Source organism: Camarhynchus parvulus, chromosome 5, assembly GCF_901933205.1.
Source record: "Camarhynchus parvulus chromosome 5, STF_HiC, whole genome shotgun sequence".
NCBI classification, from domain to species: Eukaryota; Metazoa; Chordata; class Aves; order Passeriformes; family Thraupidae; genus Camarhynchus; species Camarhynchus parvulus.
Window position 1 is genome coordinate 57,611,165 of NC_044575.1, and position 25,229 is coordinate 57,636,393.

At 38.3% G+C, this 25,229-nt stretch overlaps 1 protein-coding gene across 1 annotated transcript in view; it reads left to right on the forward strand.

The window, feature by feature from the left end:
* Nucleotides 1-24,602, forward strand: part of EXOC5 (exocyst complex component 5) — a 28,239-nt gene extending 3,637 nt beyond the window's left edge. Inside the window, exons 2-18 of the mRNA XM_030949672.1 lie at nucleotides 1,023-1,114; nucleotides 3,482-3,629; nucleotides 3,997-4,191; nucleotides 8,329-8,393; nucleotides 8,837-8,865; nucleotides 9,012-9,121; nucleotides 9,606-9,650; nucleotides 9,759-9,899; nucleotides 10,979-11,061; nucleotides 11,509-11,718; nucleotides 12,886-13,033; nucleotides 15,206-15,314; nucleotides 15,997-16,117; nucleotides 16,505-16,591; nucleotides 18,810-18,918; nucleotides 20,253-20,468; nucleotides 22,226-24,602. Coding sequence (XP_030805532.1) covers nucleotides 1,023-1,114; nucleotides 3,482-3,629; nucleotides 3,997-4,191; nucleotides 8,329-8,393; nucleotides 8,837-8,865; nucleotides 9,012-9,121; nucleotides 9,606-9,650; nucleotides 9,759-9,899; nucleotides 10,979-11,061; nucleotides 11,509-11,718; nucleotides 12,886-13,033; nucleotides 15,206-15,314; nucleotides 15,997-16,117; nucleotides 16,505-16,591; nucleotides 18,810-18,918; nucleotides 20,253-20,468; nucleotides 22,226-22,414 — 2,097 coding nt within the window. The 3' untranslated portion in view covers nucleotides 22,415-24,602. The remainder of the gene's footprint in view (nucleotides 1-1,022; nucleotides 1,115-3,481; nucleotides 3,630-3,996; nucleotides 4,192-8,328; nucleotides 8,394-8,836; nucleotides 8,866-9,011; nucleotides 9,122-9,605; nucleotides 9,651-9,758; nucleotides 9,900-10,978; nucleotides 11,062-11,508; nucleotides 11,719-12,885; nucleotides 13,034-15,205; nucleotides 15,315-15,996; nucleotides 16,118-16,504; nucleotides 16,592-18,809; nucleotides 18,919-20,252; nucleotides 20,469-22,225) is intronic.
* Nucleotides 24,603-25,229: the final 627 nt, after the last annotated feature.

The following is a 25,229-nucleotide window of genomic DNA, read 5'->3' on the forward strand; positions in this document are numbered from 1 at the left end:
TTTGGGTTGTTTCACACTTTTGGAACTGTTGTTTCTTATAATTCAAAAGTTTTCTATAAAATCCTGGTGGTTGTGAGAATACTTTTCTTACTGGTCTTAGAAGTGCTGATTTTAGCACCCAATCACTTCTGCTGAAGTGATAAATATTATTTTTATTAATTATAGGAATTGGACTGTGTTAAGAGTAATTTAGTATTAACTATGTGATGAAATCTTTGAGTAGTGTAAGTATTAAGTCAGCTAAAATTGGAGGTCTTGGGTTTATAAATGAGGCCTCTGCCTTCAGAAAATGTTGTTGGGTGGGGAAATAATCTTAACTCTTTACCCTTGAGTGGTGTTTTTATGGAAGAATCAGCAAATATTGTGGAAGAAACTTGTGTAACCTTGAGTTTTACTATCTTTCATACCCTGTTTTTTCTGCTTGTGGAAATCAAATTGATCCTCTGTTTTTATGCCTTTTTTCCTCATTTTTATCTGCTCTGTTTCTGCAGTTGCACTTGGTTTGCACCCAGTGGCATCTCATGCTGGGTTTTTTGGGCTGGGTTTTTTGGTCAGTTCTGTGTGTGATGCCATGGTGTGACAGAGAGTTTAACAACTACAAAACCCCCTTATTTTGCCACATAATTTTTGTGGGCAGATGAATTCTCTGATGTGTTTTGCTGGTGGCTGGCTCAGGGTGGTGTAACCTCTCAAATCAGCTGCAGGGCTCAGGCACTTTGGAATGACAAGCTACAAACTCAGCTGCAAATAATGTTATTTAGAGCCAGCTCTTCACAGACCTGCAGCACTTCACATTCTTTGCAAGCAGCCTGATAATATCTAAACTTGATCTTCCAACTCATCATATTAAAAGCTGAATTCTCAACAATAAATATGTAAGCCCAAGAGGTGATGGAGTAATTGCCAGCACTGTACTTTTGATTATAATAAAGCTTCTAAACACTTTCAAAATGAGGTGTGAGCACCTGCTGAAGGAACAGCCTGCTGTGGCACTTTGTAAAGGGTTTTTCTTCTGTGGCCAGGAGCCTTTTGTGGCAGATGAATACATTGAACGACTGGCATGGAGAACACCTGGGGGAGGTTCCAGAGGTGGAGAAGCTTTCGATCCCAAAAGGTAAAAAAATCAAATTGCACAATGGTCAAAGTGGATGTATCTCTGATGGTACTGTTTTATTCCACATATATTCAATATATTTATTCCACACAAGCCTGTGTGTAGTGGTGCTGTGTGTCCAAGGAGGTTTTCATGTGGGAGCATTGCTAACATTTATGACCATGAGCCAATTATTCAGAACTAATTATTCAGTAATGAGTTGGGAAAGTCACTTTCTGACTGAGACCTTTTGAGTGAAGGAGAATTGATATTGTTTGTGCTTATCAGACAGTTGCTGGACTCAATGATATTAATAACATGAAGCTTCTCTGCTTATAATAATAATATGAATAATAATATATAATAATAATAATAACATGAAGCTTCACTCCTATGATAGTTAAGCCAATTTAATGAGTTTCTTACTTTAGTTTCCCGAGCTGCTTGTTTTAAGACACAGTACTGTGCAAATAAAAGGCACAGAAAGGTAGAATAGCAGGAGAGGCAGCTCTGGGGACGAGATCTTGTGATAAACTAATCTGACTTACTAAAATGTCAGCAAATTCACCGGACACAGTCAAAGGACATTTCTTCTGGAGCACTCTGGCTCTTTGGAGACATCTGAGGAGAGAAAGGATATTGTTGAATTTCTAGCAAAATGCTGAACTCTTGACATTGAGTCTGAGGCCTGCATCCTATGCAGAGCTTTAGCTGTCACTGAAGCAGGAAGAAGCCTGGAAATACACAACATTGTTCCTTGGAGCTCTTTCCCTGTGCTTGTGCCCAGTAGATGCATTAGAGTGGTTCATGATTTGCACAGATTCCTACTTAATTTAACAGATTTTCTGCTGGTTTGCTTGTGTGAACTTCTGGGAGGCAATTCCATATTTTTCAGAACAAGCAGATGAAACCTGCAACAGTAAATATTTTTCTTGTGGCATCTTCTAGTATTGGGGAGGCAGCCAAAATTAATATTGAAAAAGAAACATCTTTTGGTATCTATTTTTTTCTTTTCTGTTTTCTGCTAGCAAGAATATTGGAGTCTTTATTTCTCTTCTGAAAACCTGACCAGCAGCTGCCTCTTCTACTTCTTTCCTTTCTCAATATATTGAGCAGTGCTGCTGAATAAGTGAAGAGTTGACACAAGATCTGTTTAAAAACAAACCCCACCCTGAATCAGTTTGTTAAAATTAATAGAGACTGCCTGCATTTCTCTAGGCTTTTGTTGGAAAGAATGCTTTGTGTCACTGTTGTTTAAATTTGATTTTCAATATACTTCTGTAAACTTAGATGTGTTCCTTGTTTTCTGTGAAATCTGCTGCAATGTGCAGATTGCTCTTGGGCTTCTGGCAAGCAGGGAGTGAAGGAGAGGAGTCATCAACATCTGCCTCAGTCCAGTTTTCTTTAAGAAGTTGTGCCCTCAAGTAACTGACTGGGCTAAAAGCCTCTTCTGACATTAAACCTGGACAGCAAAGTTCTGAAATGTTTCAGATGTTTTCAGTTCTTAGCATGAATTTTATGGCTATGGAGGATCTGGGAGTAATTCATTCCTTGACCAGTGACTGGGGTATTTAGAAAAGTAAGAGCTGAAAATATGACAGAAATGGCACAGAATGGACAAAAACAGAAATGAGAAAGGGAGAGGTGTTGAGAATAGAATGAAAAGAACAGAGGGAATTGAAGAATGCATTCAGATGTACTGTGACTGGGAGGAGTAAAATGTGAGTCTGAAAGAAAAGTTAATGATGGGAAAGGGCAGAAAAAACCCTCTAAAATGGGTGTAGGAAGAAGTGAAGTCAGAACAACATTATGAAATTATGGCTGTATCAGTTACTCATTAATAATTACTCATTGTAATGCTGATTGCCAACTTTACAGTGACACGTAGAGAATATTTTTCTGTTGTATCTCTTACAATGAAGGGATGTAGTGGTGTGAGCTTTCTTTTTCCATATGAAGTTATTTCCAAATGATTTCCATTTTTCTTATTTAGGGAAGATGGGGATGTAGGGATTTCTGTATCTGTGGCAGAGCCACATTCTTGAGGGATTGATATTTTGGTGTTCCTCTCTCCTTTGGCCCACCATGCATAGAGTTTTTATGTTATAGAATGGTACACAACCAGGGTGATGTAGTTTAAAACAAAATTTTAGAAACAGCATTTTTCTGAAATATTTAATGTTATATATAATAATATTATTATTATTTTATAAAATATTTATATTTATTTATTTATTTAAATCTTCAATCTAGAAACATTTCTAAGTTGGACATGGTTAGATCAGCCTTGTATACAATTTGCTTTTTTTTTTTGAGGTGTTTTAAACTCTTCAGAAGACAGTGTCTTTCAAACTAAAGTCTGTTTTCCTGTATTTTATTCTAAATCAGATTATTGGAAGAATTTGTAAATCATATCCAAGAATTACAGGTAATGGATGAAAGGATTCAGAGGAAGGTGGAGAAACTAGAACAACAGTGCCAGAAGGAAGCAAAGGAATTTGCCAAGAAAGTACAAGAGCTGCAGAAAAGCAACCAGGTAAATCCAAAAGGTAGAGTCAGTGGGAAGCTGTGCAAATTTTCAAAGCATCCTGTGCTCCTTTAACTTTTCTTGGTACAGGGTGTTGCTGTTTGAGATAAGAATAAAGAGAGTTTGATGGCAATTTCTCCTGTCAGAGGAGGCTCATCTGCATGTTCCATTAAGGATTGTTAGCAATGCTGAAAGTGGGGAGTCTTCGCAATAATTTAAAGAAAAACGCTAAGATTTATTTGGGTTGTGTGTAATTAGTTAATTAGCAGTTCTGAGATGCAGCGCCTGAATTCACTGGGCTTCTTCCTGAAGGAAATCTTGTCTTTCCTGAAGCAGATGAAATGGAAGTCATGAGTTGAGTGTCTGTGTTCTCCAGGTTGCCTTCCAACATTTCCAAGAACTGGATGAGCACATCAGCTATGTAGCGACTAAGGTCTGTCACCTTGGCGACCAGCTGGAGGGGGTAAACACGCCACGGCAACGGGCTGTGGAGGCTCAGAAGCTGATGAAATACTTTAATGAGTTTCTGGATGGAGAGCTGAAGTCTGATGTTTTTACAAACTCTGAAAAGGTAAGAGCTGTCAGCGGGATGAAAGCAGTTCAAAGCAGTGAGCGGGACTGCCCTAATTACAAGCTGCTACCATGACTTACCATGGTCAGACTTCAAACCACTGAGTGACTGACTTGTTAAAGTTTCATTGTTCTGAAATGTAAATTAACAACACTGGGCTGCAGATTGCTGATAAAGCATTTGTATTCAGTGATGCTTAATTTGGCAATGTTGGCATTTTTCATTTTATGAAATTATCGGAGATTTGGGAAACGCTGGGAGGGCAACTTTGGAGTGCAATACAATATCTGCCTGTTTCCTTTGAACCCCTTGCCTCAGATCCATCCTGTAAAGCAGAACGTTTCTGAATGCAACTTCTTTGTGCAACTTTGCTCTGTTGGGTCAGTCCACTGGCCTTGGATACCTTTTTGTCACAGCATGCCTTTGGGCTTTGTGTAGTCCTGTGGTTATGTCTCCACCCTTGGAATTTAGAGGAACCAGGCAGGAAAACTTCAAAGAAATGTTCAAGCATTTTGTTTTTCTTGTGCTTCAAGAGAACGTTCATGAAGCAAATATAATCTGAGTGGTGTGACAAACAGAAATAAACTGAAGGAAAACAATCCAGCTCTAAGCAAAAGGACACATTGGATTTCCCAATGCAGTTTAAATAAAAATGTTGGTTTGGATTTGTTGGGTTTTTTTTTAGTGTATCCTGAAGAATCTTCTTTCTCTCCTTAAATTCTGTGCAGTGCTATGGCTGTAGTCAGGAAAAAAATTATAATATGTGGAAACAGCAAACACTTGATTTGCACATTCAGCAAAAAAATCTGTGCTTGAAATGTGCAGCTCATGGAAGACCTGAGAACAGGTTAATAGTCACCCCCTCCCCACTGAGCTGGAGGTGTCTCTCAGGGAAATGAAAAGCTAATCATTTTATATAGTTGTATTCCCAAGGAGTCACTTGCCCAGTGCCTTTTGATTCATGGTCTGTGGATATAAGGTAATTACTAGTTGATAGCTTGCCCTAATTCAAGAGAGAGCAGAGGAAAAACTTCCCTGATTTCCAAGGGAAACTGAAAGGATTCAGCATAAGGGAAGTTCTTCTATGGACAGCCTTTCCCAGAGCTGCATAAATTCTTTCCTTTCTTTTTTTCTAAGGAGTAATAAAACATGCATTTTACAAATATTTAATGGTGAATAACATGGTGAATAACAAAACATAAGTTAGAGAATTGTTGTCTGCTGAAGAGGCTCAAAAAATTCAACTTTATTTGTAAATTAAAGTTTCATGATACATCCTGTTGGAGAACCAGAAAAATTTGGTTGATAAATAGAGTGAACCTGGAAATTTGTAAACAAATGAACCTCTGTACACCCCAAAAAATAGTAAGATATTCATCAAATCTGGAGGAAGACAAATGTAAAGGCCTTAAATCTTGTGCCAGTCTGCAGGGGAAGGGTGTGGGAACACAAACAAGAATTTCTGGATACAAGTTATCTTACTGGGGCTAATTTCGTCCAGGTGGATTCTTGGAACTTTTCCCCCCTGATTTAAACAATAACTTGAAGTGTTTGTAAAAGAGCCTGCCCAGACAGGAGCTGCTACATTTTAATGCATCTTTGTACTAAAAATACTTCTAAAGTATGAGATAGTAACAAACATTCTTAAATGTGAAGCTTTAGTGCTTTGTCAGTGTCTTCTGATCTTCAAACTGGTGGGGGTTTTAGATAATGTTTTAGAGGATGTTACAATTTTTTGTGCTCTTCCAGTCCTTACAAGTGTGGACTTTTCTTTGAGACATTGAGGGGACACTGTGAAAGGAGAGGCACAAAAAAGAACATAGTACAGTTATCTTCTAATTGATACTTTTCTCAATAGTGTCTCTTCTTAAAATCTGTTGGATTCCTTTCTTTCCCTACACTCCATGTGTTGCTTCCCACTTTCTCCCAGCCACACTGAGCAATTTCTGACTTACTTCTGTGAAGGTTTTCCTTGCTGGCTTGTCCCTTTCTGTGCATTGTGTCTTCACCCTCTGAATCCTTATAATTTCCCTTGTGCTGCTAGCTAACCAATCTTTCTGCTGTGCTGAAGATTCTTGAAGTGAGCAAATCACTCCAACACAATTAAACTATTAAAATGATCAGCAGCTCACTTGTTTATCATTCAATAACATCGTCCTGCTTAATATATTTATTGTTATTCTCATGTCCATTTCTCTGTTTATGTTCTGTACTTAATATTATTTAATTTTGCCTTTTCACTTGTGCATGTTTTGTGTTAAAATTCTTCCTTGCCATTATTTCTCCATGATTTTTCTGCTGTTTTTTCCCAGATACATTATAGCCCTTAAGTTGTATTTTAAAAAATCAGTATTTATTTTGGTTTTAATGGTTTACAGAAGCCTGATTCAATTAAAAATTAAAGATGTCCGGGTTTAAGCAGAAACTGGAGAATTGATTTGTCATGGCTTCTCTTCTGCATAGAAAAAGTCCTGAGTTCAATAAAATCTAAGTTAGTTAACAGCTATTGTGTGAAGAGGAAACAAAGAAAATGTTGTGTTTGTGGGATTTCTTGGTTGGTTTTTTTGTTTGTTTGTTTTGATTTTGCAGCTTTGGTGAATAACTGCTGATATATGGACAATTGCACAGATCCCAGTTGTTAGGTATTAATGTTGCTGCAAGCTAATAGAAATAACTGCTCTTTCATTGGATTTATTTGAGGAGTGTAGCAGCTTCTGCCTTAAGAGGCTATTGTAAGCTGACAGTTCAAAACATAAGCTGCTCTTAATAGTCAGAATGGATACACTTTGAGTGCCCCTATTTTTGCTGAACAACCAGCCTGGTGTGATGCCTGTGCTCTCTATTCTTACCTGTGTGTCTGCTTCTATTCTTGAAAAGTTTTAATCCAGCCTGCTCTAAGTGGTGGCAGAATAGGATTTCATTACTTCCTTCCCTCTCACTTCAGTTCCCTGCATCATCACTAATTAGAGGAACAAGATAAACTGCAAATTCTGCATGTTCTCCATTGTGCCAGCTTATAAAGCTTTTTAGTCATCAGATAATTCAGGTTGCAAAAGACCTCTGAGACCCTTGAGCCCAACCTTTCCCTACCAAGGCCACCACTAACCCATGTCCCCAAGTGCCACATCCACATGGCTTTGAAATCCCCCAGGGATGGGAACTCCACCACTGCCCTGGGCAGCTGTGCCAGTGACAGACCCTTCCATGAAGAATTTTTTCCTAACATGAATCTAAACCTCCCATGGCACAACTTGAGTCTGTTTCCTCTTTTCCTGTCCCTTGTTCTCTGTGAGCAGAGCCAAATCCCCCTGGGTGCCCCCTGGAATTTTGGAGAGTGAGAAGGTCCCTCCTGAGCCCCCTTTTCTCCAGGCTGAGCCCCCTTACCTGTTCCTCATCAGATGTGCTCCAGCTGGGTCAGGTTTGGCCCAGGCAGCGCTGCTTAAATCCACGCAAGTTCAGTTGCAACCAGCTGCCTTCCCCACACTTTGAAATTTGGGTTTTCCATCATTTTATTCAGCCTAACAAAGCAGTCACTAAGCACCACTAAGATGCACTTCCTGTGCTGACTGATGGGGGAAGAATAATTGATAAAAGATTCTGCTGCCCAGAGCAGAGCACAGATGTGCATGCTGTGTTACCTGTTTATTAACTTTTGTATTCATGCAGCTATTCTTATTGTAGCTCTGTAATTACCTGACTTCCATCTTGATTTTTGCTTTGGACCTCAGAGTTTCTAATCCATCTTACATTTCTACTTGTTTGGGAGAAATCTCTGTTTTAATCCCCTTTTTCCCCTTTCTCCCCTCTCCATGCCAAGCACAGTCATGGCTTTTTTTTGGTATGAGTTGTTTGTCCAGACAGCTCACACACCTCCACAGACATCCCCAGTGGGAGCATGTAATGTGACTTTTCTTCATATTTTGACCTATATTACTTTATGTTAAAGAAAAATACCTTAAGCATCTTAAAAGTACATATGGGAACTTGGAGGGGCTGATCTCTTCCACGGGTATGTCAACTCAACCAGCTTTAGAGATAGGAACTTTGTGTATGAAAATTGGACAGTGCAGGGGGAGGAAAGGAACAGCCCAAAATCAGACCTTCTTTAATGACTCTGTCATGTTTTCTTCTCACCAGATTAAAGAGGCAGCTGATATTATTCAGAAACTGCATTTGATTGCCCAGGAACTGCCTTTTGACAGGTAAAAATCTATCTGAACATCTTTTTAAGAAAGCAAATCTTCGCACAGCTATGATTTTTCTGATGCTTCCCTTGTCTCCCCTTTTGGTGCTGTGCTTAGGGATTCATGGGGCTTTTGAGCTGGATTGTGTGCTTATTTCTCTCTCCTCTATTCTCAAATTTGTGTTCACGCACTCATGTTGTAGGATCATCTTTACATACACATCCTAAACTGCTTAACAGACTTTTAATGGGATAATTTTGCTTTGCTGACTTAATGCTAGATTTGAATTAGATGCTTGTAGGTTTTTAGGGATATAAAGCAGGGAACTTTTCTGTCGTCTTTGTGCTGCATGTTTTCATTTTTAAGCAGAGTGCCTGCTGTTCATGATCCAGGATGCCTGTGATTTCTCATGTGATGTGGATTTGAATTTAATCATGCTATTTTTTTGTTGTTGTTAACAGGTTTTCTGAAGTAAAATCAAAGATAGCAAGTAAGTTATCTATCCAGTTCAATCCATATTGCTGTATTTGAATTGTTAAAGATGATTAAAGAAGTAAGCAATACTGTCAGTATTACAGTTTTTGCCTGAATTACGTAGCCTGATGGGTTTTTGTTGTTATCCCCTTTTCTCTCCAGGTAAGTACCACGATTTAGAGTGCCAGTTAATTCAAGAGTTTACCAGTGCTCAGCGCAGAGGAGAAATCTCCAGGATGAGAGAAGTAGCAGCAGTTTTGCTTCACTTTAAGGTAAAAGCTGAGGGGCTTAATTTAAATATGTGAATAAAACCGACCCACAGCACAATAAGTGCCTGTTTTGAGTGAAGGTATTTGTGTGGGCACAACCTTCATGTCAGATAATGTGTCACTTCAGGACTGAGGTGTTCAATCTGAATTCAAGTGCAGGGGAATAAAGGAAGCAGATGAGGGGGATTGGGGGCAGCATCAGTGGAGAACTTTCTGAGATAATCTCTTCTTGCATGGGTGTGACCTGACTTTCATGCTTGAGAAAAAATGTTGACACTTGAGGTATAGATCCATGTAGAGTGGTGGTAAGGGGAGTTATGTTAGATATGTAAGAAAAGTAGGTTTGGAAAAGTCTGTGCTTTGAATGAATTCTGTTTGATTTTTTCCTTTTTTAATTAACTTTTTCACAAGCATTGTATTTTCTTGAGTTTGTTTTGCACTGAAAACATGAACACCCTGCTCTAACATTGTTTTGCTCCTTCCACAGGGCTATTCCCACTGTGTTGATGTGTACATAAAACAGTGTCAAGAGGTAATGCAATTTGTTTTACATCATTTCTTTATTTACATTACACTGTTGATTTATTTAGTCCTATGGGTTGTTGGAAATATATTCTAAAATGTGCTTCTCAATCCCTAGGGTGCATTCCTGAGGAATGATGTCTTTGAAGATGCAGCCATTCTCTGCCAGAGAGTGAACAAGCAAGTTGGAGAAATCTTTAGCAACCCAGAGACTGTGCTAGCCAAACTCATTCAAAATATCTTTGAAGTTAAACTTCAGGTATTTCAAATTTTAACATGTTGAATTTCATTGAGGAACCTCTTAATAAAAAAATATTTTACCTGGTAATAGCAATTAATGAGAATTTAGAGTATTTGTAGTCTTTGTATAAGGGCGTAGAATCAGCTCATTGCTCCATAACAATTAGGACAGATAATCAAGCCCATATCAAATAAATCTCCTTGTGCTCTGAATACAGAGCAGACACTCAAACTCAATATGTAAAATTATTGGGGAATTGCTGTGTTCATTGGGTAATTCATGAGATGTCATACACAAGTTTAATTTCTTCTTTATGCCCCCTACCAAGAATATGTCAGGAAAAGAACTTCCACATTTCTTATCTTTAATTTGCTGATTCTTGGATTTGGGTGTTGTGTGTGAGGTTAGCACTGAATAAGTTAGTCATTTATGTTGTGAGTACTGTCTTGCAGCTAATGCAATATTTATGAAAATCTAGAGTAATTGAAAATACTAAGTTTTTCATCCTGCATACACCCACTTAAGTTCTTAAAGTCAAAAGCATGACTTTCCTTGTAAAAAGCAATTTCCCTGTAGGTGTTGTTCTCATAGTGTGGATTGAGCTTGTGTTTCAACCCCAATTTTGTGTCAGTTTTGAATTAGTATTTTATGCTAAATTATATTTTTGTTTAAATATTCAATGATAAGAAGGCTCTAGGCTTGTATCTGCTTTGTGTATGTATTATGATAAGCAAATATGAAACCATCTCCTTTGCCTTGTCCACTGCATAAATGCTGTGAGGCCTCTGATGCTTTTGCTTCTTAAAGTGAGGGGATTTTGTGTTAGTTGGTCAGACATATTTTCCAAGCCATCTGTCTTTTGTCTTAGCTTCACACATTATTATTTTGTATTATTAAATCACTTTTTTCTACAAGTGTGTTTAACCCCCTCTGTGGATAATGCAGGAAGTGTAAATAAGAGATGTAAAATCAAAGGAGAGATGAATTTCCTTTAAGTAAGATCTACACTTTGCAGGAAATTCCATATAATCTGGGAAGTAATGATTATTTCATTTGGTTGTCAGTTGATCTTCTAACAGATGTACCAAATTTTGCAGAGTTATGTGAAGGACCAGCTGGAAGAACACAGGAAATCAGATGCAGAACAGTATCTTAAAAACCTCTATGATCTATATACAAGGTATTTGTATATCAATGATGAAATTATTGGATTGAAGCTATTGGAAAATAAATAGATTTATTGTCAAGAAAAAGGAGCCAAAAATGTGAAGTTCTCATAAAAGCTGTAATTTTTTTATGTCTATTAACCTTTACAATGACGGGTTTCCTAAGGAAAATTTCAAATGGCCATTATTGTTTTCAATGGGTATTTTTGTGATCTTCAAGAGTAATTTTAAAACTGTGCAAAAGCCAGTCCTCCCCATCTCACTGGCAACTTGATTGCAGTGGAGCTGTGTGTAATTAAACATGAATTATGTGAAATTCTTTACTTAGATGTGAAACTGCTCCAAGTCTTAATCACCATCAGGGTTCTGTTGTGCTGTGTACTTTACAAACATGTAATGCTGTAATTCATCCACATTCAACCTTTTCCTCCCCTTCCCTTCTTTGTTTCTTTTGCATAAAGAACCACTAATCTGTCAAGCAAATTGATGGAATTTAACTTGGGTACTGATAAGCAGACTTTCTTGTCTAAGCTTATCAAGGCCATTTTCATTTCCTACTTGGAGAATTACATTGAGGTGGAAATTGGCTATTTGAAAAGTAGGAGTGCAATGATTCTGCAGCGCTATTATGATTCCAAAAACCACCAGAAGAGGTCCATTGGCACTGGAGGGTAAGTTCCTTTTGGGAAGTTTGATAATTTTGAAGTGGAAGGGAGGTGGTGAGGGGAGAAAGGCTGTATTTGCCATGTCAGATGCACAGTGATGAACTGCCAAAGACCTACAGCTTTTTATAATTTGCTTTCACTTTATGTTCTGCTCAAAAGTGTGTTGCTCTCAGTACATGTGAAATGTACTCAGTGCATGGTATTTGTACATACTGGAAATGAAAAATACCAGTTAAACCTATGTTTCAACTTAGGATCCAGATCCACAAAAGGACTGAAGCAAAACTAAGGTACCTAAAGCATGTATATGTGTGTATCTAAAAGCATACATTTTTTTTCACCTGCCCAGGTCTTGTGGTCCCCTCCCAAGACCTAGGAAGGGGAAAAGACCATAGCAATGTCAGTGAGAAAGCTCTTAGTGAGACCAGAAGATGCAATGGACTTAGAGAAAGGTAAAACAAGACTTCATTATCCTCAGGGTAGAAAAACTAATGAAGGAGTAGTGAGAAGTGGGATAGGAAGTGTTAAAACTTGTGTGAAGCAGAGGTGCTGAGGCTACTGCACCTTTCAAAGAGCTACTGGGTTCAGTGTGTCAGGAATGAGGAAGGATATGGAAAAAGCAGCAGTGAAGTAATTAAAAAATAAAGCAAAGATGACAATTTAATTTTCTTGGGGAAAATTAAATTTATTGTGGTGCGTAACTGTATGGGTTGTTTTATGCATGGAAATGTGTCGAAGCATGCTTGACTAAATAAAGAACTGCTGAGATAATGGATGAGGATGAGAGGATTTGTGGGTGTGGATGAGATAGGAAGCTCTCATTAGTGTTTGGAAGGTGACAGAGAGGATGGAGGCTAAATCTGTCCAGAGAGCAGAAGTGCTGCAGGATTCCAGTGAAATCACTCATCCCACAAGGGAATGAATAGCTGCTCCCATGTGTGAATGTGCCATTCCAGAACACAGTTGACCATGGAATCAGAGGTGGTAGTTTTGCATTTACTGCCAATTTCTGTTTTTAAAGCTTGCAAGAATTGTCTTAATGCTTGCACATCCTAAACTGTGTCTTGGGTCCTGTTTTTTGAGTTAACAATTAAAAGATGCTAAATTGTTTTTGAGTTTGAGTGCCAGAATTTCCACGTGGTGAAATCTTCTTGGGGTCTGTCTTTGTTCCAGTATTCAAGACCTCAAAGAGAGACTAAGGCAACGAACAAACTTACCCCTGGGGCCAAGCATTGACACACATGGGGAAACTTTCCTGTCCCAAGAAGTGGTGGTTAACCTTTTGCAAGAAACCAAGCAAGCTTTTGAAAGATGTCACAGGGTAAGTTTGCTTCCTGTGACCTCCCTTGGTGGTATCATTTTGTATGTGAGATTAAGTCTTGAGCTCAAGTTTTTGGTTGAGGTGTGATAGGAAGGTTGTTGTAAATTTGGAAAGAAAAATTTGTAATTTTGTAATTCTTTTGGTTGTTGTAAATTTGGAAAGGAAAGGGCATTTCAAATTGTCTCTTGTGTTTTTCATGGAAATGGAGCCACAGTGGAGGCTGAGCATTTGTTTTTCTATGTGTATCTAGTTGTAATTTTATTACAACTAGAGTTGTAATACAACAGAGTACAATAGAGTATTAATGCTGGCTGTTTTTGGAAGAAGTGGGAATGGTTAAACCTGCTGGCTGCATTGCTTTTCTTACTAAATTAGACCCAAAACCTGAGAAACATTTAGTGTAGTTTTCTTTTCCTGCTTTAAAAATATACTGTTCAACAGCTGTTTTCCTGCCTCAAGTGTAATTTCTTCTTACATTAGTGAATGATCACCAATAAAATACTGAGAGGAATAGTCTTAAACATTATTTACCTTGGTAACCCTCTACAATTCTTTAAAAGCATCAGTCTAACATAAAAAAGGTATTTTACTTCTGATTAAATTGCTGGTTTTACTGCCTGTCAATCATATTTGTCTGGTACTTGGTGTAAATGAAAACCCTTGAAATTTAATTGCAGACTTAAATGTGATTTTTTTTTTTTATTAGCTAAACACACTGATTTCTAGGAAATTTTAATTCCTTTAACATTCTCAATGAGCTTATGGCAGAAAAACTTCAGATATTTAAATGTTTTAATATTTTATAAACTGAGTGGAGCCATAGACAGAGCAGGGTACAGACACAAGACTTTTACCTGCACACCCTTGGGATCACCATCTTCCTCAGGGTGAGAATCAGTGCCTGTAAGGCAAGCAGGTAGATCATTATTTTTCTCAATATCATAGTTGCTAGAAGCAGTTGTTAAATTCATGATATAAACTATTTTTTTCCACATGTGCACAACCTTTTGTTTCTGCCTTTCTGTTGAGATCAGACTTAATATAAATTATTTTAGAAGAATTGTATTTGAGTGGAAACCCCAATGGATCTTGGCACATAAGGAGATTTCCAGAATTAGGATTTTAGAATTTTAGAATTTAGGGGTTTGTGGTCAAAGCAACTCACTGCAAAAGATAAGTTAGTCCCTGGCTAACTAATTGTGGTATTTATGTCACATAGCAGATGTGTGCAGGGTTCTGCCAGCTGTGACTGCTTTAGGAAAAATAAATTGGTAATTGTAGCCATATATTGAAACATTTCACTGTTTGGAAATCTCTGTTGTTGGGTTTTTGAGTTTTTTTGGGGGGAAATACAGCAGAAATATTTGTGAGTGTTGTGTAAATTATCTTCAGTTGCAGTAGTAACCTTTCTTCCTTGAAGCTTTATAAAAGTCTTCACCTAATTCCTTAGGAACCAAAGCTGTTTTTCCTAGGTACAAAAGCCCTGTCACGTTTTTCTTTAGAAAAGGGATTTACTGACAGGTTGCTGTCCAAAATCCCATGTTGCTTACAGCTCATCAAAGTCCAGATGCTGAGTGTAAATGTGGCCATTGCTGCACTTAATAAAAGTGTTCATGCTCCATTGACTCCAGCTGAACTGTGCTAAATGTAGCCCAGGTTCAGCTGCATTATTTTTGCTGCAGTGCTAAGAGAACACAAACTGGAGCTCCAGCTAACCCAGTGTCCTGCTCCTCACTGTGGCCAGTGCCAGGAGAGTGTTGAAAGAATAAAAAATACAGGATATACATAGAGTAATCTCTTCTGTATGCATTTTCCCAGCATCCAGTGCAGGTTAGGCAGTTCCTGAGACTGCATCTGGAAAACTGTTGTAAGAACTATTAATTAATAACTTCTTTTATTATTACCCTTATAATTATTACTAGAAACTGTTAATGCTTTTATTTGTAGCATCCTGTGGCAGCTTCAGTTTACTTGTAAATGCTGAAGAGTTTATTGATATTACAGTTTGTTCCTGAATAGTTCTCTGTATGGATACTTTTCATTTTGAGTAAAATTCCAATTATTCTGGAATACTTGTTACGTTTTAAGCTTATCCCCTATGCAATATCCAATAAACTTTCAAATCTATGTAGAACTGACCTTTAGGATATTTTTTTTTCTTTTTCTTTAAAGCTCTCTGATCCCTCTGACTTACCCAAGAATGCTTTCAGAATTTTTTCTATGCTTGTAGAGTTCTTATGTACTGAACACATCGATTATGCATTAGAAACAGGCCTTGCTGGTGAGTACAGAATTTCCTGAGCATTTCATCTCCTTGGCCTTTCTGTGCAGATGATCTTTGCTGTGCCTTATTGATTGGCCTTGTTCAGGATGTGTTGGTTAAATTAAATCTGTTTTGTGTGTTTGGGGGTTGACATTTAATGGCTTCTAAAGTATAACTTTCATTTGGGGAATTGATGCACAGATGGAAACGTGCTTCTGTCTTTAGAAACATTTTTATCATAGAAATTGGGACATCAGCATTCCCTACCTCTGTATTCTGTGTCATAACAGGAGAATATTTTTGTATTTAATGACAATGTTTATAGGAATCCCATGCTTTTTTGTATATTTGTGTGCTTAAAGTGACAGTAAATGAGAAAACTGCTTGTTTGAACAAGTTAGAATCTTGACAGTGAGAACCTGTCTGTCTTGTAAGACAGAATCAAACTCACATTCTGAAGGAGTTTTTAAATTGACTGCTCTGTTTTGCCATCAGAAATGTTACCAGTTAGGTATTTCTTATGCTTGTTACCAATATAGCTACGAGAAGAATTCTATATATGGCACCGTGGTAAATTTTTGAAACTCTAAGCCTGTGATTTAAGCATTCATGGAAAAAAATCTGCATATTTAAAAAGTCATCATGCTAATTATAAGAACTGCATATCATTACAATTCTAATGAAACCTCCTTTGCTTCAGGCATTCCCTCTTCTGATTCAAAGAATGCAAATCTTTATTTCTTGGATGTTGTCCACCAGGCCAATACTATTTTCCATTTATTTGACAAGCAGTTCAATGATCATCTGATGCCACTGATCAGGTACCTTTGTTTTGATTAACATTTCCTCTGGTCTTTGTTTTTTTGGTGAAGAAAGCAAATTTTTAATTTCTCATCTCTATTAAGAGAAGTTTATGCTTGGAGTAGTTCAACTTAATATTGTGGGAGGGGGAAGAAGGGAAACAAATTGGTTCCTTTGGAAACAAATTGGAGAGGGTGAGCTCCAGGAATACTGAGAGGAAGGAAAAACATGTTGCTCCATTGAGATTTTGCTGCTGCATTCCAGGTGGGACTCAAGGGGGTTTGTGGCTGTGCCCTTTTCCTGCTGGGGTGGGAAGTCTTCACTAAATTCTGTTGGAAGCAGCAAACCCAGCAGACAAATTAGTTTTGATGTTTTAATACTGTCACACATCTTCTGTGCTGTTGCAGTTCTTCTCCTAAATTATCTGAATGCCTTCAGAAGAAAAAGGATATCATAGAACAAATGGAAGTGAAGCTGGATATGGGCATTGATAGGCAAGTAGAGATTAAAACTTTCTCTTAATCTTTTAAACCACACCTTTGTGATATATGTTAACTGGCCTTTTGAGCATGAATTATTCCTCAACTCAAAACTGATGTTTAAATTTTTTTAAACAGATAAACATCCATTATTGTACACAGGAAATTTAGATTTTATATGGTTAGAGGGTCATGTTTTCCATGGCAGCTTTCTGACCCAAAAATGCTTCTGGCAGGATGTTAAAGGATTTTGCTTATGTTGAAAGAGTGCAGTAATTCACTCTTACCTTATTGTCTCAAACTGGTGTTTTTCTACTTTGAAAGAGGGAGAAATGATGATTGAAATAGGTTAAGCACTTGCAGGATTTCCATTAGGAGCAAGGTTTGACAAAAATAGGTTAAATGATTTGCTGGGATCTGTGCAGTGCTATGGATTAGACCAAGTCGTGGAAGTCTGGAGACCTGGAATAATTTTGATTCTGACATTGACTTGCTTTGAGGTTGTGACTCATGTAATCTTTTTTCTATTTCTCAGAATAAAAATGAGGGGATAGCTATAAAAATTGCAAATTAAAATCACAGCTGTTTTGCAGCAGAGGAAAATAATAAACTAACGAGCTTAATATTAGGAAATGGAGCTGTTGTGTGATGCCCTACTTCTGATTTGGGGTATTATTTCCTGCAAGTGCAAGGAGAAGGTGGAAATAGGGGGTGTAAGGTGGCAATTGAGATTTTAGCTGCTCCTGCTGTAGGTGACCTTAGAGGTTCAAACATGAAGTTGGAAGCACTTGAAGCACTGAGGCCATAAGCTTAGATCTAGACAGATACAGGTCAGTCATCAGGATTACAGTGGTTTATATCTGTTTGTGTAAAAGAATTAATTTCTTAAAGACTTAGGAGAACAAGTTCTTGTCAGAAGACAGTATAATCAAAGGTTTGTTGATGAGGAATTGAAAAAAATTGTGTTTCAGCACATAAAAAAGGGAGATGAGTTTTGAGATGAACATTACATGTAAAATGTGTTTGTGGGGCTGCTTTGTGGTGCCACTGATGCTGTTGAGAATTGATTGTCCTGCTTAAAGGAATGAGTTTAAAAAATAAAGAAATTTTTGAAACGTTGATGGTTTCAGCTTTATCTAATATGGAAAAGTCTAAGTGCAGCTTCTTGAAAACCATTCACAGCAATTAGCTATCTCAGTAAAAGTGATTTATTAGTCAAATAGATTTAGTTCAGCTGGTTTTCTCTCAGAATGTATTTTGTGTAAACATCCTTCTGGGAGTGTTTATTCCAAATGGAAATTGAAGAGAATGCAAGATATTATTTCTTTAAATTTCTGTTGGTATGTGGACTTGGAACAAAGTAAATCTGAAATACAATCCTGAGCTCTATGCATAGTAAAAAAAGGAGTTTTTTCCCTCTCTGGTTGCATGTATTCTTCTCCACCCCACTCCAGCTTGAGTCCTTCAAGGCCTGGAATGTCCCTGACAGTTTTGTTGGGAAGGTTGGGGGGATGAGGAGGATGAAGGGCAGGGGAGGGGAAGGGAAGAGAGCCAGGGGGATGTTCCTGGCCAAGGGGCTACTGGGAGAGGTTTGCAGCCTCTGTCTCTGCTTTGCTGCTTGACCTTTGCTTTGGACTCGAAGGAAAGCAGAGCCTTGACCTTAGATAACGTTCTGAACAGATAAATCCTATAAAGGAGAAATAATTGATGCTGTAAAACTCCATTAGATTTCTGGGAGCAAGAGAAATACCAAGCTCTGGCAAAGGAAGAAGTTTCTTCTTTGCCCTCACACTTCCTTCATTTTCCAAGTGTTTTCTGAGGCTTGCTTCTGACTAATATGCAATGTGATCTAATTCTGCTAAACTCCTTGGAATGCTTCCCTCTGATTCTCTCTGAAGGATGCTGTCCAATTCCTCTGAAGAGCTGGATTTGAATGGATTACCTCACAATTCATGTGTCCCCTTTAAAAGCAGCAGCCCAGCAGGCTGCATGCTCTGCTCCAAGACACTGAACTTGGAGGAAAGAGTTTTTAGGGATTTTTTTGGCTGATGCTCTTTTTTCTAACTGCTTTCATACAATCTTCTCTATAGAAAAATGTTAGATGCTGGGTTTTTTCCCTCATTGCTTCATGCTGCTTAGTTTTGTCCAGAATTGTGTCAGTATATATAAATATAAAAGTCAAGAAAAGGAAAAAGTTCCCTTCAAAACCCAATCTGTATTTGTAACTTTAAAGGACACTGAATTGTATGATTGGACAGATGAAGCACATCTTGGCTGCAGAGCAGAAGAAGACAGATTTCAAACCAGAAGATGAAAACAATGTTTTGATTCAATATACAAATGTAAGTAACCAAAGTGTCAGCTCATGAGTGTTATCAGGCACAAGATGCTCCTTACCAAACTCCCATTAAAAAACATGTGTATTTACCTAATTTACTTCCATCTTACACCAAGCACCCCCAAACTCTGTTGTGGACTATTTTCTCAAGCTGAAAAGGAACATGAGTAGTTCTTATCTAGTGTCAGACACAAATCAGTGGGTGCTGCAGGAACTGGCACATTCTTTCCCCTCCCAAGAGGCCCAAATTTGGAACAAAGCTTTTAGCTGATAATTAGCTTTAAGCTATCAGTTTCAGAAAATCAATTATCAGGTACTCTTCAGTTGCTGGCTGCTTTTTCCTCTCAGAATGGCAGGAACACGGTAAAGCATCACAGGTACAGCATGAACATTTTGCTGCAGTGTTCTCTCTTCAGTGAATGTGTCTGAATCCCAGCCTAGGGGCTGCTGGGGTGGCTCACATTAGGGAAAAAGGCAGGGAGGAGTAGGGAAAAAACTCAGTGGGAAGAAGTGAGAGCATTCCCTAAATGCCTGCAGCCAGGTGGGAATTGGGAGAAGGGCAGCAGTAGGTAATAGAGTGTGGGAAGGGTGGGAATCCCTGTATGGCTCTTAATTTGGATTTATGATTTTGACTCACAAGAGGTTTTTAATCACACACCACTTTGGTGGATCACTAAATTAAAAATCCAGGTTAAAATGTTCTGTTCTGAACTGATATGAACTATAACTTATTTGAATATTTTGCATCCATCTTTCTACTTGCATTTTTGGACTTTTGTGTGGCAAATAAAAAGAAATGTGGAAAATTATTAATTGGAGAATAAAGTTTTACAACACATCACTGAGATTAATCAGAGTTAGTAACTGAGGTTCAACTGATGGTCAACTCAATGTGGAAGAAAGTAGATTGTCACAGACATATTTGATGAAAAATCCTTTGTTAGGATCTTTTCTCCTGAGAAGCTGAGAACCTTCAGCTTCCCCATGTTTTGCTGCTTTGGAATGTGATCTGGAGAATTGTTTACCCAGCATGTGAAATTGTTTTTACTTGATGACCAATGACAGCCACCTGTGTCGAGGCTGTGAGCAGCCACAAGATTTTATTATCATTCCTTTCTTTTCCTTTCAAGCTTTCTGATGAAATCCTTTCTTCCATTCTTTTAGTATAGTTTTAGTATATAGTTTTCTTTTAATATAATATATATCATAAAATAATAAATCAGCCTTCTGAAGCACGGAGTCAAGATTCTCATCTCTTCCCTCATCCTGGGACCCCTGCGAACACCACCACAGTAGATTACCTAATTCTTACTTGATTCTTTCTATTTTTTAATCTAGGCTTGTGTTAAAGTGTGTGGGTATGTTAGGAAACAGGTGGAAAAGATCAGGAATTCCATGGATGGCAAGAACGTGGACACGGTTTTGATGGAGCTCGGGGTTCGTTTCCATCGCCTCATCTACGAGCACCTCCAGCAATATTCCTACAGCTGCATGGGGGGAATGCTGGCCATTTGTGACGTGGCTGAGTACAGGAAGTGTGCCAAAGACTTCAAGGTGAGCCTGTCTGTAGCTATGATATTATCTGAAAAATCCCTTTGCCAGGATTTTTCTCCTGAGAAGCTGAGAGGCCTCAGGAACAAAATGTAAACAATGGTTATCTGCTGCTGTGGAATGCAACAGGTGCATCTGTGATTGGTCTCATGTGGTTGTTGCTAATTAATGGCCAATCACAGCCCAGCTGTCTTGGACTGTCTAGTCAGTCACGAGATTTTATTATCATTCTTATTATCATTCTTTCCTTTCCTTGCTTAGCCTTCTGATGAAATCCTTTCTTCTGTTCTTTTAGTGTAGTTTTGATATAATATATATAATAAAATAATAAATCAAGCCTTCTGAAACATGGAGTCAACATTCTCGTCTCTTCCCTCATCCTAAGACCCCTGTGAACACCACCACACCTGTCCATCAGGAGGGAGTCATGGTGCTAAATCCTCTCTCTCCTCATCTTTTGAAGATACTGTGGGAATCCTTAAAATGAGAGGGTTTTGGGAAAGCTGCAAAAGGCAGACCTCATGCTGGAACCCAGGACATCCCTCTGGCTGTCCTGAATGGCTTGAGGCCCTGCCTGGGGGGCTCAGAGACCCTGGCACAGAGTCCAAAACACTTGTGCCTTTGATATTGACCCATGGGAAAAATTATCAACCTTATATGAGGAATTACAAGTCAGGAAAGTTTAAGTAGAATGATAGTTCATCACAGGGTGAAAGTAGAACTTTTGGGTTTTTAGAATGGGGGCTCGGGGTCCCAAGATGGAGGGATTTGGGCGTGCCTTGTCCTTCTTCTTTCTTCTTCTTGGCCTTCATCTTCTGGGTGATGTTGGCACTTTTAGATTGGTTTAGAGTAGAAGCTCACTGTCTAACATAGGTGATAGGTATTGGGAAATTACTGTAAATAAAGTACATGTAGTTTTTAGTATTAAAAAAACCACCGCCCCGGGGATGGCCAGTGTGCCTCTGTCTGACCTGCTGAACGGACCTCAGCAGGCCACAGAAAGAATTTTATAGATAAGAAACAATAAACAACCTTGAGAACCAGAACAGAAGAATTCTGACTCCTTTTTCAACTGCCAGGCTGGAAAAAGAGACTTTCTAATGCATCTTGAGGTCATCCTGACCAGCAGAGATTCTGAGAGCCTCAGACACAGTAGAACTGTGATTAGAGCTAAGCAGCAGCCATGAGATTGGTCAGCAGAAAAATTATGTAAGAAGTAGAAAAGTAAGGACAGACAGAACAATGGCCTGTGTATTAAAGCTTGTCTAGAATAACTCCCTAAGCTGCAGAAAATTTTATCTAGTGAGATATTAGGAAGTTCTAAGCTTAATAATGGAGCTCTGTGCATTGTGTTATAAGGCCTACAAGCAGGTATTGGATTTGAAATAAGCAAGCATTGTTTAAACCAAAGTATGTATGCTTGTAGTGGTTGGATAGAACTACTGTCAATGTGCTTTTGCTTTGTCTGATTGGTCAAAAAACTTATAAAGTAAGTTGTAACATTAGGTTCTTGGTCTGCTGATGGCATCTTCCCATTGTCAAAACCATGTAATGAGACTGATGCTGGAAAATAAAACAGCTCAAGGCACATTCCTAGCAGTCCCATCCCATTTGTGATTTTAAATAGCCCCTGGCCAGTGATAGATGTAGATGGATATTCTGTTATAAGACTTCAACCTGATGGATATTTTGTTATAAGACTTCAAGCAACTCTAATTTAGTTTCTGGTTCTTTTTTCCTTTGTTTCCTCTTGCCCACAGATTGCGCTGGTCTTACAGCTCTTTGATACCCTGCATGCACTTTGCAACCTTCTGGTTGTAGCCCCAGATAATTTGAAGCAGGTTTGCTCAGGAGAACAACTTGCTAACCTGGACAAGAACATCCTTCACTCCTTTGTCCAGCTGCGTGTCGACTACAGGTCTGCTCGTCTGGCTCGCCACTTCAGCTGAGAGCATGGCAGGAAACCTTGCACCTTTGGGCAGCCTCAGTTGTTAGAAAGCACAGGGAATTATTTCTTACCAACCCTGGGTGTAACTTTTGTGGGACAGTGACTGTTCAGGGTAAAGCAGCAGCCATATTTAAACCTGGCCACGTGGAAGGCAAGCAGGTAAAGATCTGGAAGATGTTTCATGTTAGCTCAAGTTCTCCCAGTGAAGAATTTCACAAATCTACTTGCTACTGATTTTTTTTTTTTCTAATTGGAAACATGTTGGTGTAGGAGAGCAAATGGTGCATTGAAAGTATTTTAGTCTTCAATATTGAATTATCAGATACCATTTGTTAGACTTGAACTACAGAGCATAGCATAGGTAATGGATTACATAGAATAGACCAGTGTAAAAACATTCTTCATCAATTTTAATGACTTAGACTTCAGCACAGCTAATCATAATCAAATTATCTTTGATTGGTGTTTCTAAGTCATTTCTTTCATTTAAAAAGTTATCCTACTCAATGTAATTTCTTGCTCTAATTAATTAGCTTGGAATTTCTTTGAGATGTAGGAGTAAAACACTATCCCAGAAAGACATAATTTATTCATTGTGTAGCATTCTAAAAGAACTAAAGTGGTGAAAAGTTTTGGATTTTTTTAAAATTTTATTTTTGGTTCTTTGGCTTTGTTTTGGTTTTTTTTTACCTGATAGTCAAGGGCCCACTGGAATGTACTGGCATTGTATGATCTGACATTATTGTTTCTGTTTGATACCAGCACACTGAGTTTTATATATGCTCCTGAAGTAAATGCAGCTGCCTTGCCTAAGGCATCCTTATTGCAAGGGAAGGTGCCCATTGTTGGGTTACTGTAAAAGAACTTTTTCTCCTGTCTTATTTTGTATGTAAATAAATTCAAATTCTAACTAAGTGAAAGGATAAAATGTAGCCCAGTTTTTGCTATGTGGCAGGAATGGCCCCAGCAAAAACCTAGAGTGGCAAATTCTCATGCTGAAGAGAATTGATCCTCAGTGCCTGAGCAATATAAAATGTTGAAGTGTGTGAAAGCTGCTCTTCCACTGATCATAACTTTGATATTGGACAGAAGCTACTCTGTGTCTGTTGTGCTCCAGGGTTTATTCAGGAGTTCCTGACATGGACTCACAGTGTGCACACAGTGAACTGAAGCAGCAGTGGTGTTTGAAACCTCTGAGCTGGCTTTTCCACAAGCAGCTGGAAATTGTTGTAAATAGACCTTTTTTTTCAGAGTGGGCTCTTGTGGAAACCAGGTTGGAACTGGAGTAGAGCAAATCCTTTCTAACATGTTCCTTCTACTGTGGGCTCAGCACATTGTGGAAACTTCTTTGTCTCCCATCTCCAGAGCAGCATTTCTGTCCATTCACTTTAAGGGTTGGTCAGAGAATTGGATTTTCCTCTTCTGTTAAAGAATTCCCAGGTGGGGTCAATATTGACAAGACCTGTTGGAACTTCTTTTGCTTAGCTGGGGTTCTCCTGCTTCATTTTGGATTTAGGGGAGCATTCTGTCAGGAAACAAGGGAATGGATGCCAGCCTGGCTCACAGCATCCAGGGAGTCTGGCTGCTCTGCTGGGCTGCTCTGCTCTGTTCCTTGGCCATGGCAAAGCCACAGAGGGGTTTGGACACTGGAGGAGGCACCTGCTTGTACTGCTGCCATTTTTGTTCCAAAAGCTCTGATGTGAATTCAGATGATACCTCTCTGTTACCTCTGTAACTGAAAGCCAACAATTTTAAGGCTGTGGTTTTATGAACCAATACAAAATCTTTCTACAAAAAAAAAAAAATAAAATAAAAGTGTCAATTTGCTAACACTTCAGAACAGTGAACATCATCTTGAGATTGCAGATCACAGAAGTGCTTCAGAATTTGTTGTATGACTGTTTGAATTTTTTTAAGGTTGTATGAAATGTATTTACCATATTCTTTGCTTTGTTAGCTGTGTTTTCCATGCATATGCTCAGTGCAATATTTCCATTATGCCTGTTAACAGGAGGCAGCAAAAAGTAGGTGAACACTTAGATATGTAAACTCTTCCTCAATAAAAAGAATTCCTTCCAGACACTTTTTTCATTTCATTTCCACGTTCCTCGAAGATATTTATACTCAATTGTATAAGCCCTTCTATTTAAAAGAAAAAAAAAAAGAAGAATAAAAGTAATTTTACTGACCAAATTTATCACTGGTGTGAGCTTTCTCCTTCCTTTAAAAAACCTCCCCATGCACACACTGGAAGTTTCTGTTTCTGGAGGAGCCTGCATTATCAGTAAGTTTATTTTATAATACAAGTTGCATTGGGATGGGGGAACTATAATTTTCACACATTTTTAAGTTTAGAGCTCTTACAGCATATAATTTAGAAAAATATTTCCAGTGGCTTATGAACGCAATAAAATAGTATCTAAAATACAAATATGCCTTTTAATGTTCATATAATGAGTTAAAGTATTGCCTGTCTAATGTTCCCTCCTACAACATAGGCATTTATTTATCAGGCTGGCAGCCAAACCTGGGAGGGAGAGAGTGTGTGTGTGTGTAATTATGTTGTCTACAATTGGTGAAAATGGCTTTGCAGTAAACTGTTGTAGGCTGGAAAAGAAGCTGTGGGTTTTTTTTCAAGTCCTGTAATTTATCAAGGTCACTTGCTATTTTGTTCTGTTTGTGTGTGCACAGAGGGAAGGAAGGAATTCTGTAACAATCCTTCAGAAATAATGCAAAAAAATGGGGAAACACCAGTGCTGGGAAATAGGAGATAGAGAAATAGAGGGGAAGAAGTGAAGAAGACATCAACTAAAAAA